Source organism: Oenanthe melanoleuca, chromosome 4A (assembly GCF_029582105.1).
Source record: "Oenanthe melanoleuca isolate GR-GAL-2019-014 chromosome 4A, OMel1.0, whole genome shotgun sequence".
NCBI lineage: Eukaryota > Metazoa > Chordata > Aves > Passeriformes > Muscicapidae > Oenanthe > Oenanthe melanoleuca.
The window spans coordinates 3,943,089-3,956,495 of record NC_079338.1 but is presented as its reverse complement, the minus strand read 5'-3'; the positions used below and the strand labels follow the sequence as shown (position 1 = coordinate 3,956,495).

The window sequence follows — 13,407 nt, the reverse complement described above, 5'->3', positions numbered from 1 at the left end:
TATCTGGTGTCTTGTCTCTTCTGTTTTTTTAGTACAAATGTCTACATGTGGATTGAATTTAATGAAGCTTCAGATTATGAAAATCGTTCTTGCATAGCTCTGTGCAGAGGGTATTCAACCCCTGAGAATTTTCTAACAGTTTTCCTTCTCACAGAACGAGTTTTATTTGTGTGTTTGTCTCGGTTTGAAAGAAAGCTGTCTGCTAGGGAAGGCAGGACCCTCCCTTGGATTGGAGAATTTAAACCCCCTCCCTCCCAATTACTGTAATTTTGAAATTAAGGGGATATGAGGATAGGAATGACAGTTCTTTACTAGTTTTTATAACAAGGCAAACAAAACAACAACTATGGAATTAATAACAAACAGAAGCAGGGACTCTGTGACAGCCTTCTTGCCTGAGAAGGGGATGGAAGGAGAGTCTGCTTTTGCTTCATGAAGCCCTGGGGCTGTTGATCCCGGTGCCCCTGCAGGACTGAGGAGCACTGAGCTGGAACGGCAGAAGGAGCAGAAATCCCGGGCTGGTGGAGGGGATTTATCAGAGAAGCCCGCGGCAGTAGCTGGAGCTGAGGGATGTCCCGGCAGGGCAGCGGCGGGGCTGGGGCAGCGACAGCCTGGCTCCCGGCAGGGCACGGACAGGGGCTCAGGATTCCCGGGAGCACGAGCAGATGGGGAGAGGTCTCTGTTTTAGTGAGGTAGGTGTTAATAAGGTCCCAGGTCAGTGGCTGCTCTCATGAGCAGAGGCTCACCCCACAGAAGTTCTGAGCAGGGTTACTGCAAATTTCTTTTCCCAAGCAACAAGAGCTGGTGTCCTTTCTCAGTAGCTGCTTCCTGCCTTCCTTTTACCTGAGCCCAGCCAGCCCTTTGTTTCCTCAAGTACCTATAAGTACCAGCAGTCAGTGTTTCCCAGCAACTCATGGGAAAAATTCTACAGGTAAGAAAGAACAAAAGAAAAGAAACCTAACCCCCAACAGTGTTGGAATGTGACCTTTAACGTCAGCAGGTTAGAATGCAGAAAGGGGCTGCTGACACACCTTGGATGTGTCTGTTGTCGTTGCAGAGGTGAGGTGCTAGACTTGTCCATGTGTCGCTGGGAGCCTGGAGCTCAATTCTTTTCTCAGGTGCAGAGTACAGAGTTGTCTGTCTCTGCTCTGTGCTGCAGTTGCCTTTGGCTGGGACGTTCCAGAACTCCTGTGCTGGGATAGGAAGGAGGGGACTCACTGATGGCAGCAGTAATGCTTTATCTGGTGTAATACACGAGGGAATCTGTAGGGACAGGAGCCTTCTGTGAGTTGTGGTCTCATACTGACTCTCAGAGTTGACTGCAAAGGGAAAAGCTTAGAAATAAATTTAGGTGGGAAAGGGAGAAGGGAGAAAGTGTTACACCCTGAAAGCATAAGAAGGTGCCTTGAAGAATTGTGAAATCATAGGAAAGACGAAAACATTCTAAGCAAGAACCTTATATTAAGGTTTGGTCCTGTAGGTACTCTTTAAATAGGGAAAGGTAAAATAATTCTCTGGAGCCTTGATTGGTTTACCCATCTTTCGATGGCTTTTAATTAACCTGGAATGGGATGATAAGATGTATGGGAGAGAGGCTGCAGCCAATGCTCTTTGTTTCTTTTTCTTAATTTGCTTTCCACATTTGAAAGCATCAGCAGCTGGTTTGCTGAGATGATATGGTATCTAGTGGTGGTTATCAGCTTGATTGTGAAGTATGAAGAGTTTGGTGATGTTTTTAATCTGGCTCATTTGCTAGGACAGCTCACTGTTGCAAAATCTCAAGTGAGACTGCTAATTAGCTTTTCTGTTGCTGTGTAGAAGATGAATCTGTTCTTGTAGCTTGTGTCTGGAATGAGGCTGGCAGGCATTCACTAGTGCCACAGCTCTTGGGTAAGTACAGTGTTTTATTCTGAAGTGTGAAATATGAGGGGAGGAAACCATGAAGTTGCATCCAGGTGTCTGTATTATCTCCTTCATCTGTCCACTGCTCAGCTGGCTTGTGTGTTACTGAGCAGTCAGAGGAGAAATGTGAAATTACAGCTTTACTCTGCTGCTGCCTCAGTCCTGACCAAGTGTAAGATAAGGATGGGTCTGGTTACTGTCTTTCCCTGGGAGAAAAGGCTGTGTAAAATCATAGGGAAGGAGGAATTTAGCACTGCTCAAAATTTACAGCTGGGAGCAAGCAAGGCTGCCTCACTCCAGAGCAATTCCTTGCTCTGGGAAGCACTTTGGGTTTGGTGTTGGTGCTTGCACTGCCTGTTTCAGGTAACAAGTGCAGCTCCTGAGGCTGGGCTGTTCACAGCACTGCTGTGCTGAGGTTCAGCCACTGTGCAGAAGGGAATGCTTCCCTCTGCATGCCTTTCCAGAGTGCTGGCTATTATGTAATTGCAGACTGATGAAATATTTTGACTCTTATGAGGAGAAACCGTTGCCTTTTGCTGTCATATTTGATCAGCTGGTTTAAAATGCAGTTCTCCAGTATCAGTTTGTATCACACCAAGGACTGATGAGCAATTTATTTCTTAACTTTAAACCCCCATCATTTGTGGACTTCAGAAGTTACAACTTGTGCTTTATGCAGCTTCCTCTTCAGCAGTAGTGAGTGCATTTGCAAGAATTAAAGATAAATCTGAAAAATGCAGCTGGTATGTGGATAATTTTGTCATATCAAAACAGTAGACAAACATTTCTTTTTTTTTCTCCTGGCACAGTGCCTCTTACTAGCAGCTGTAATATATCATAGAAAGCTGCAAGTGATAGTATGTGCTAAACTACTTTTCCAGTGAGCTACCTTTAGGGGCTGGAAGAAGGAAGATGTGATTTTCTATGGCCTTGCTAAAAGGAACCGTCGTTCTCTTTTCTCTTGGTCGTGACTTGGCTACCTGGGGTCAGATGTAAGTAAAAAGAGTAAGAAAGCAAAGAGCTCAGCCAGGCACAGCACTGGTTTTGGGGCACTTTCCCTCACTACAGTTTGGCCACTCTGCCTTAACTAAGCTTACAGTGACCTTGCTATAAAGGCAACAGGACCCTCAGAAGGAAAACTGCTAAAAGCCCACACTCAGTGCTAGTTCAGGGTATTTCAGCCAGCAAGTTTTGATTCAGGATGCCAGCTAATGACACATGATTGAGTCTTAGGAGTCTGAACTCTTCTTTTGGACTGGTTCCAGCTGAGGACTAAAGTGCACTTTTTGATGAGGAATATTGCAAGTGCCTTCAGAGTGAGCACCAGAATGAATAATCAACTCCTAAAAGAGCAACTCAGCTATACAGAAACTGAGCTGTCTCTGGAGAAAGACAATGTCTGAACTACAGGGAGAAAATCCTTATCAGCTGGGTAGCTGGTTCCAGTTTGAGGTTGTAATTGTCCAACGAGACTGAAGTGTTGCAGCAATGGTTCTGTAATAACCCAAGCTGCAGAAAAGCAGTGGTCTTGAATGGAGAGGTTTCCCATACCCCCATTTCTGGTAATTTTCTGGTCTTTTTCAAACCTGTTCTCTGAACGGTTGAGCACAAGCAGTGCAGACCCCTTGGACAGGTGGTACATAATTCCTCAGCAGCGCTATCTGAAGAGTGGCCAGGCAGAATTGCTGCAGAATTGCTCAGCACATGTTCTTTTGAGAAAGACTTTGTTGCCCAAATAAATAAAACATGAATCCTGCCTGCTGCTTACATATTGGTAATATGTTTATCAGGGATATTCCTTCACCTTACAAGACTTCTGTATGGGGGAATTACTCTGTACTTTAGAAATGCAGTGTCTCCATGCTGCTCCAGTTCCACAGAGCCTCCTGAATGACTGAAGGGTCAGGGGTGGGCTGGGTTTGTTTCCCTGGAGGTATCCAGTATGTTCTCCCCAGGACCTTGCAGGACTGTTTTACACTGACCCTGATTGTTCAAGGGCAAACACATTAAGCTGGGTTTGAGAATAATTTATTCTGGTTTTTTCTACTTCCTTTTTTGATCTGTTGTTTATGAAATTAAGTGTACACAAAGCAAACAGGCTCTATTTTTAATTGGCAGCTGGGAGCTCAATTCCTGTCTCAGGTGCAGAGTACAGAGTTGCCACAGCCTCAGTCCCCTGGGTACCTGCTGTTTATCTCTGCCATGTGTGTCAGCCACATCAGCCTGCTGGCATTTCCTCTGAGGTGTGCAGGGTAACCTGAGCTCCATATTCTCACTGGCACGGGGTTGGTGACAGCTGCAGCCTTGCTGACAGCTCGTGGAAAGAACAGGCAGATCTGAAACACTATAGCTCTGCTCAGCCCCCAGGATGGCAAATTCCCCTGTCACAGGCCTCTGCCCAGCTCCTGTGCCCCCAAAGCAGAGGCTCTGGATGCCAGCAGCATTTTTTTACCCACCTTTGGGGCTGTTGGGTCAGTTGTGACCTGAGGCAGTGCTTTGGAGCCATGTGGCTCATGCTGATGTGACAAGTGCCCCACTGCTCTCCTGTTTCCCTCCCAGCTTTTGGGTGGGTGTAGGTTTGTACAGAGGTGACCCAGCTATAAGGAGGTGTGACAGTGATACCTGTCCTCCCCTGCAGCAGGGCTGGCTCCTTGCTGAGGAGCTGATAAGGAAAAGCCTGATGTTGCTGCTGGCTGGGCCATCTCACGGTGGGGGTGGCAGAACTGAGCTGGAGGTGAAGTAGCAGGACAGTGTGAAATAATCTGGAGTCTTCTCCCTGATAACCTCCAGAATTCTGGCAATAGTTCACCCTAACTCTGAACTCTGGAGATCCCCTTGGGATGACAGAAAATTCTTCAGGCTTTGTAGAGGGATTAAATAAGTTAAACAAACATTGTAGGACAGAGTTAGGGTTGCACCAGCCATGGCAGACCCTGTGGGCTCACCTCCTGAGCAGACTCCCTTCTGCCTGCAGGACTTGTTCTTTGTACTGTCTGATAGTGCCAAGGACTTATACCGACCACAGTTCCTGAACAGAAATGGTCCCCAGATGCTGAGTGCTCCAGGAGGTCAGGGAAGCACCCAGGAAACAGCTGTCCCTGCAAACAGGAACAGCACAAAGAAAATATTTGATTAAGACACTTAGAAGGAACTAAGTAAAACCTTTGATCTCAGGAGGGTTTCCTGTTCATAGATGAAAACTCTTAAGTCCCAGAAGAGGAGCAAGGGTCTGAAAAAACCCCTTCTGCATACAGGGGACCCGAGTAGCATTTTGTGTTCTTCTGTGATTACAATGATCTTCCAGGGAACAATTTTTATCTGTGATGTGACAACAAGGGAAGATAGTCAGGTCTGAGTCTGTGTGTGCTCCCTTCTCTTTCTACACTCTGTTGGGCAATGTGGTGTGTCCTAAGATAAAACATCAGGCAGGTTTTGCAGGAGGAACTCACAGAATGCTTGCATGATTAATGTATTCCAGAGATGGGAGAGCTGAGCTGTTTGTGGTTGACTGTGGTGCACATCGACCTGCCAAAGTGTGTGAAATGCTGCTGGAGTCTGGGCCAACCATGCAAACTGCCCTCCCAAGGACACAGGAGCTTCTGGGTGGTGTTTGTCCTCCCTGTCCCTCTTGGAGACACCTGCAGGGTCCATCCAGACAGAATGCAAGGAACACACAGAATACTCACATTGGAGGAGTAGTGAAGGACTAGAAGATCTGGTCAAATACAGAGGTACAATTCTAAAAGTTGCCTTATTACTTTGGAATTGTGAATTCTGCAAGGTCAAAGACTGTAAGTCTCTATGTTTTTAGCCAAACCTGTGAATATTATATTCCTTTAGAGCAAGACTCTAACCAAATCTGAGACTAAGTGGACTGAGCCACAGTGAGATTTCTCTGAGAAGTTTAGAAAGTGAGAGGGTCTCACTTCAGCTTGTGACTCAATGGGAGGGACCATTCCTCTACATACCATGGTTTTTAATAATGGTAGAGTTTTGGTTTAGATACTGCACTGGCAATATTTAAAAACCGTATTAGCTATAAATCTAATCATAACCACCCATGTAATCACTGTGTCCTACTTCTCACGTCTGGCCAAGAACCTTTCATTGACCACTCTGTTACTCCTGGGCTGCACAAAAACCAGCATCAAAAGATGTCTTGGCCACATGCACAGCCTTTGTCTGCTGGTGCCTATGTCTAGCAGGTGGCTGTGCCTTCTGGGGCTGGGGGAGATCAGCACTTTTGCCCTGTGACTCTGGGAATTCCCTGCAGGTTCAGGGATCTCTGAGCAGGGCTGCTCAAAGCCTGTGTGAGCGCTGGGGTGATGCTGATGCCTCTGTGACCGGTGCTGGCTGGCAGGGTGGCAGCACGGGGACAGTGCCCTGCACACCCCGGGCGTGGGGCCACCCTGCAGTGGCCATTCCCTCTGCTGGGCTCAGGGCCAGCACAGGAATGCCTGGGGAGATATCACAGGCGCCAAGCCCCATCAGCTGCCCTGTCCATCTTTAGCCTGGTCTCGGGTTACCGGCCGCCTCCACAGCTGCCTCCAAAGACAGGCAAAGCCACCTCCCTCCCGTGCCTGGGCTGCAGGCAGTGGGGAAGCAGAGGACAGATCCAGACAGGAACAAGGCTGATGAGATTTCTGTGGAAGGAGGGAAGGACACTGCAGTACCCCTGAGCTATGGCACTGCTGTGCTACAACAAGGGCTGCGGGCAGAGGTTTGATCCCGAGCACAACGCCGAGGGTGAGTGAATTCGTGTGCCTTGCACCAGAGGGAATGGGAATGGGGATGGTGTGCTGCTTTCCCAGAGCGTGGCCTCGGCTGCCACACTGCAGCCAAGCTGCTAAGCCCAGCACAGGAATGCCAGCCCAGCACAGGCAGCCCATATGGCAGAGCTGGCTCTGGAGCTGCTGCTGTCGCCGGTGGCTCATGGGCAGGATTGCTTCTCCTGAAAGTGTTTGCCTGGTTTTCCCTTTTCAGATTCCTGCCTGTATCACCCAGGTGTCCCCATTTTCCACGATGCCCTGAAGGTGAGTGGGGCAGGAGCTGGGGCTGCAGCTGTGGGGAGTGACCTTGTGCCCACAGGACTGCTCGCACCTGACCAGCCTCTCATGTCCTGGTGTCTAGGGCTGGTCTTGCTGTAAGAAACGCACAACAGACTTCTCTGAGTTCCTCTCCATAAAGGTGAGTGACCTGCCAGCCCAAATGCACCCACTGTTCCTCCATCCTTTCCTTCCGGCCCTTGCCCAGTCCTGTCCCACCCCTGTCCTGTGTCGGGGATGTCTCTTTTGCCCTGCCAGCCAGGGATTTGCTATCTGCTTGCACAAACCCTCCAGGCAAGGGTGCTGCTCCCAAAGTGCAAGGTCAGAGCCCATCTCTTCAGGACACTCACAGGGTTTGGGAACAGCCACCAGGTAGAGGAGGACAAAGCAGTCATCAGACTTGTCTCTTCTGCTCAGGGATGCACAAAGGGGTTTCACAGCAAGGAGAAGCCCCCTGAGCCTTCCAGCCAAGAGAGGACCTCAGATGAACCAAAGGCCAAACCAGTGAAGGAGCTCATTGTCCAAGGACCAAAATCAGCTGAGAAGATGCTGCGGGAAAGACCAAGGTGAGATAGGCTCAGCTAAGACTTGCCCTGCTGCTCTCTCAGGAGAAGCAATGGCACTTAAATCACAGAAAAACCCACTTGGCCTTTGCTGCTGTTTCCCAGCTCTGATGAGCCAAGACAGCTGCTGCCAATTAAGGTATCCAGGTCTCTGGAGCAGGCACTGGAGAAACTGAATGTGTCCTCTGAGGACAAGACACTGGAGAGCAGTTGTACAGGTAGGACAAGCTGATGGATGGCACTGGGGTTGCACATGGCAAGTTCAGCATGGAGTTTTGCATGGCAGGCTCAGTGCAGTCAGTGAGTGCTGTGTGCCCAGCTACCTGCAAAACTGTGTCTTGGAGGCACTTTGGGATGGTCTGTGCTCAGCTGGGGAGCTGGCAGAGGGCTGGGGGAGGATTTGGGGGCAGGCATGGGCGGTGTGTGTCCTGGGTGAAGTTGTGCTGCTCTTGCAGGAGAGGAGGCTGCCCAGGTGAGAGCTGGCACCACGTGCAAGAACGCAGCCTGCAAGGCGGTGAGTACCTGGCATCTTTACCAGCCTGTGCCTTGTGGCCAGGTGTAGCTGTTTTTGGGGGGCTGGATGCCTTCCAACCCTCGGGGTCGCTACTCAAAGTCCAGATAGCTCAGAACTTGGGTAGCAGAACCATTCAGCTACTTGCTAGCAAAGGATAAAGGCTTGAGGTCGCGTTGCAACAGTTCCGAAGATAACTTTATTTCTCCGAAGGGGAATTGCCAACAACGGTCTAATTACATCAGACAACAAAAGGTATTTATAGGTTTCTAGAGGATTGAACTTCTAACCAATAAAAACTACACATTACAAAGTAACCAATTATCTTAAAATTCTAAGTAAGAAAAGGACCAATTATTGTAACACTTTAAGACCCAATAGAAATCTTAAGAGATAACAGGAGTTTTGATAAGGGAAAGAGGCCCCTGTCTTTAGGAATTTCTTTGTTTTAAGGGATAAAATCCCAGGGGCCTTTTTTAGGGGAAGTAGAATCTTCTACAGCCAGGAGCATCACAGGTTCAGGGCAGGTACCAGGCAGGTGGAAGGTGGGAGTGCCCACCTGCTCCATATTCTCATCCCACCCTGGGAGCAGCCACCTCTGTCACCTCCCAACTACCTTCCTGCAAGAGGCTTCCAGTTTGTGTTTGTACATTTGTCTTTCACTGCTGCTGATTGGTTGCAGTGAAACATAGCACATATTCAGGGCTGGACATGTAGGCAAAATGCATGTGGACCAATTCCCACCTGCACTGAAGTGGTGCAGCACAGCCCAATTTCTCTCTTGCCTGAGGCTGCCTTGTGGAGCACTGCCTGCCTCCAGGATGAGTGGGAGGGATTGAGCTGTGCCAGGGATAAATGCTTGGAAAGCAGCAGTGAGGAAGTGGGGAGCAAAAAGCCAGAGGTGAGTGAGGACATGAGACTGACATGCTCTGGGAAGGAGGGGAAAGGACAGGAATGACAGATGACCTCTGGCACCTCAGGGTGAGTTTCTGCGGTGTCTGAACTTGCCCACTGTCCCTGTGTTGCCAAGCCCTGGGCTGGGAGCAGGCTGTGTTTGGGAGAAGGGTACAGAAGGGCTGCTGACAGGGTCTCAGGGGTGACACTGTGGTCCTGGCAGGGTCAGGGTGGCTGCCCTGCCAGCAGGGAGCAGGGATGAGTGCTGGGCTGCTGGCTGGGCATGGTCCCAGGGTAAGCCTTCACTGATGCTGGACCTGCCAAAAGGGTGATGTTGGGCATTGTGCTGTGCCCTCTACATGGATGGGCATTGAGGAATGGACACCTGTGCCAGAGACACAGACAGAACTTTCCTCTGCTTCTTTCTCCACAGATCTACCAGGGCCCAGAGAGTAACACAGAAGTTTGTACGTTTCATCCTGGTGTTCCTGTCTTCCATGAGGGGTAAGAAACAACCCTTTACAGAGAGCAAACTGACCCTGCCGTGGGCTGAAAATGCTGCATGGCAAGGCCATGTGGTCCCAGCAGAGTGGCCACTGCAGTCATGGGTGACACCCCACAAGGGGACAGGTGGCAGGGCGAGCTCTGGGTTATGATCCCCCCTCCATCCCCACCCTGCTGTGGTCCCTGCTCCTGACCCCACTCAGGTCACCCTTCTCTCCTCAGGATGAAGTACTGGAGCTGCTGTGGAATCAAAACCACGGACTTCAGTGCCTTCATGGAGCAACCAGGCTGCAGCCGTGGGTGTCACTGCTGGACAGAAAAGAAGGTAAGGGAGCTCTTAGCAGAGGCAACTCATGAGGGCAATTGGCATTATTGGCATTTATGAGTGCTCCTTCCCTTGCTCTGCATTCACACAGGTTTCTGCATTTAATTGTCTTAATAATTGCTGACAGATGACTGCACAGGGTTTGACTACCTAATCTTCACCCATCTGGCCTTTAAGATGCTGCTCTGCATTCACAAGATGTGTCAGCTCTCACACCCAATAGGCAGATGTGCAATAGAAAGCTGAGTGAGGCAGGACCTGGTCCTGGACACAACATAGCCAGCATTGCAGGCTGCCACACAGAGACAGGTGTCTTAGCACAGGAAAAGTCCCACACAAAACCCAATGGCTTTGACAGATGAATGTGGCTTTAATGAAGCTTTCCCTCTGCAGCTGCTTCTCAGGAGGGCTTTCATCCACATACCAGCATGGTGTTGTGGCAGGGAAGTGGGGGACAAGATCCCAATTCTGTAAGTTTCAACAGGAAAGTTCTTGACTGGAAACAAGCTTGAGCTGGGGAAGTTGAACCAAAGCAGCCCAGGATAACCCTGAAAGTGCATTGTGTTCTTCTGAGTCAGCACTGCTCCCAGCAACCCTCTCTGAGCTCAATCTCTTCTTGGTTCTGGAGCAGAAAACATATCCTGAATGTAAAGGAGGCTGCAGTGTAGGAGTTGTGATGTTGTGATGCAGATGTTTTGTGCTAATTGTCACCTGAGTCTGGGGCCAGAGCTCCTCCTGGAGAATATATTTGGCTGGCAGTGTGGAGAGCTGCAGGGGCTCTGTCTCCTTGTGATGGTCAGAAATGAGCCTGGTGGGGACACAGGCCTGTCAGTGCCTGTGGTGCTGGCAAGGTGGACAAAGGTGAAATGTGGCCACTTGTGGCTTATCTGACTCCCAAATGCAGCATGGTGGCATGATCCATGTGCAGAAACTGCCCCTGCATTGCCCTCCAGGCTGAGTTTCCTGACTGTGCACAGCACTTAGGAGCTTGGCCATAACAAGTCAAGAACTATGAAACTTGGAACTAGAAGGAGATGTCTCTGACCTTAGAGTTCCTGAAGCCACCCCAAGCACAACACAGATGCCCCATGTTGCATGGGACAGACAGCGTGGCAGAGGCTGCCCACTTTTGCACAAACCATCTCCCCTCAAAAACCTGCACAAAAGGCAGAGTTTGTTCTTGCTGAGCTGCTGCCAACCTGAACTAAGCAGCCCAAAGCAGCATTGCAAGGGAGCATCCCCTGGCTCAGACATCCCCTCCGTTTGGGTGGTGCCTGATGGGTTCCTCTCCCCGCAGGACAAGAAGGCAGTGCTGTGCCGGCAGGACTGGCACCAGACCAGCAGCCAGGTGGTGGTGACAGTCTATGCCAAGAACCCCCTGCCTGCCCTCAGCAGCGTGAAGGCAAATCACACCGTGGTGAGTGGGGTGGGGATGGGCACTGCCGTGCCCACCTGAGCTTGCCCACCCCGGAGCCAGCTGCCTGCCTGGTGCTCCTTGGTGGCCTGTTTGCCCTGCTGCTACAAGCACTGCTGTGGGAGAAACAGGACTTCTGGACAGCAAATTGATATGATTATGCAGAAGCTGATTTATTGTTTACTTTTTAGCTCTAGTTATACATTTTAAGAATACTGTCCATGCGATTACGCATTTCTTGACTGGTGCCTTGCACGAGCTCTTTAGGTATGATGATTGGTGGTTGTTTAGAACTTTTCTACCCATCTTAATTTTGGGTTTTCTAATTTTGGTATTCTGTTTTTCAGCTCCTTCTCTCCCAGTTTAGCACAATTTATGTTTCAGTGGCCTTGAAGGGTCTCAACAAGTTGCAGAAAAACACTTAAAAATGGCTCATCCCTTGTTATAAACATTGGTTCAAACTAAGAAATATACAGAAAAACAGTTAAGCGTGTGAAGAAACAGCAAAATATGCAGCAAAACAACTAAGCAGCAAAATATGGAGAAAACCAGCTAAATATAGTTTGGCTGTGTATACAATACAGAGCATGGCCCAGACTTGTTCAGTATTACTACACACTGCCAACCTGCCATCCCTGAGCTGAGAGCCCTGTGGCTTCACTGCTGCCTCTGCCCAGCAGCTCTGGCTTTCAGCTTCAAGGGCTGCATTTGCTGGCCTTGAGTCCCTTGACTTGTGACAGAGGTGAACCTGTCATGCTCTGAAAGGGGTGAAATGTTGCTGAGGGGAGCACCAGACCCTCACATTGGAGCCAGGATGTGGGATGCAGTGTGGTGCTGAAGGGCAGCTGCCATGTCTGGGGAAAGAGCTCTGGCAGTGCTGTGTTATCTTCTCAGATAATTTTCTGTTATCTTTCAGCTTGAGGCTCATATCATCTTTGAAGGGAATAAGATTTTCCAGGCGGAACTGGAGCTCTGGGGGGTAAGATCCTGTTTGCTTTGATTTCCCTGTTCCAGCAGTCTGCATGGGGCTGGGCTGCAGTTCAGTGAGGTAGTCTGAGCTTTTCATCCTGGGCTGGGTTGCCCAGATACAGGCATTTATGGCCATCTCTGCTGGGAAATGCCTTGGGGGTTGTGAGGAGGCTGAGGTGCCTGCACTGACTGATCCAGGGCTAAGGTCAGAGCTGGAGGTCACTGCCAGCCCTATGGGTGTTCTGGGTTTGGTCCCAGGCTGCCCCAAATGTTCTTTGGCCTGGCAGGTCCCTGTCTCCTGCACAGCCCTGCTGTGAGCTGCAGGCAGGCTGTGGTCTGAGCAATGGGACTGATTTCTCAGCTGCCTGCTGGCTGGGGAACAGCAGTGAGGCTGAGTCTGCATGTGCATTTCTTGTCTGTATTTCTGGTGAGTGCTGCCTGTGCCTGCAGGCAGCAGAGGGCTGGCAGGTGTGGGTATGGCTGTGTCTCAGCACAGCTCGCTGCTGGGGAGAGGCTGTGCTGCAGCTGCAAGTGTGGCTGAGGCGAGCTGAGCTCTCCTGAGCTCGGTACGAGAGCCGTGGTGCTGCTGAGACACAACAATGTGAAGCTCAGCTCAGCTGCAGCCCAGGCTTCTCCTGGCACAGGAGGAGGTTTCTCCTCTGGGAGGGTTTTGCTGGTAAGGGGAAGGCTGTGTGCTGCCTGCCCTCCCCTGCCCGGCTCACTGCACCTTTCCCTCTCCCTAGACCATTGACGTAGAGAAGAGCTTTGTCAGCATGGTCCCAGCCAAGGTGGAGATCACGCTTTGCAAAGCCAGCCCTGGCTCCTGGGCCAGGCTGGAGCTCCCCCAAAGCAAGTCACAGTCCTGTGGTGAGCAAGAGAAGGAAGCTGCAAACACAGAGGAGCCTGGGGCTGTGCAGGAGGAGGACTCTGATGACAGCTTGAGCTGGTCGGAGGAGGAATACGAAGAGCTGGAGATGGGAGCACCGGATATGGTAACGCCGAGTAACTGATGGTCAAGTGCTTCATCAGCTGAGTGCTGCTGGTTCCTGAGCTGCTGGGCACCTTGGCACCAGCTCCACAAGAGCAGACCCAGTCCAGAACCGTGTGCAGACTGCAGCACGGCCTCTCCCCGGGTCGGAAGGGACAATTAATAAACGCCCAGAGCAAAGGTTGATCTCTGAAACCCGCGAGGGGCGCTTGAGAAACATCAGCGGGCCAAACCCTGCCTTCTGTCACTTCCTCTTGTGTGCCTGGGGCAGTACAGCAGGAGGAGTCCCCGT

The 13,407-nt window shown here is 50.3% G+C and overlaps 1 protein-coding gene across 1 annotated transcript; it reads left to right on the top strand.

Annotated features, from left to right (window-relative positions):
• Window positions 1-6,436: 6,436 nt before the first annotated feature.
• Window positions 6,437-13,343, top strand: ITGB1BP2 (integrin subunit beta 1 binding protein 2). The gene is made up of 11 exons (XM_056491377.1): window positions 6,437-6,648; window positions 6,886-6,935; window positions 7,033-7,089; window positions 7,365-7,513; window positions 7,616-7,728; window positions 7,966-8,024; window positions 9,349-9,419; window positions 9,642-9,744; window positions 11,042-11,161; window positions 12,075-12,137; window positions 12,871-13,343. The coding sequence occupies exons 1-11, from the start codon at window positions 6,585-6,587 to the stop codon at window positions 13,135-13,137; spliced, it is 1,116 nt and encodes a 371-aa protein (XP_056347352.1). The 5' UTR covers window positions 6,437-6,584; the 3' UTR covers window positions 13,138-13,343.
• The last annotated feature ends 64 nt before the right edge of the window (window positions 13,344-13,407 follow it).

Excerpts from the sequence above, each read along its gene's own strand:
- ITGB1BP2 (XM_056491377.1), top strand. The coding sequence starts at position 6,585 with ATGGCACTGCTGTGCTACAACAAGGGCTGCGGGCAGAGGTTTGATCCC. Across the intron at positions 7,514-7,615 it reads ATGCTGCGGGAAAGACCAAG|CTCTGATGAGCCAAGACAGC; the intron begins GTGAGATAGGCT and ends GCTGTTTCCCAG. Across the intron at positions 7,729-7,965 it reads ACTGGAGAGCAGTTGTACAG|GAGAGGAGGCTGCCCAGGTG; the intron begins GTAGGACAAGCT and ends CTGCTCTTGCAG.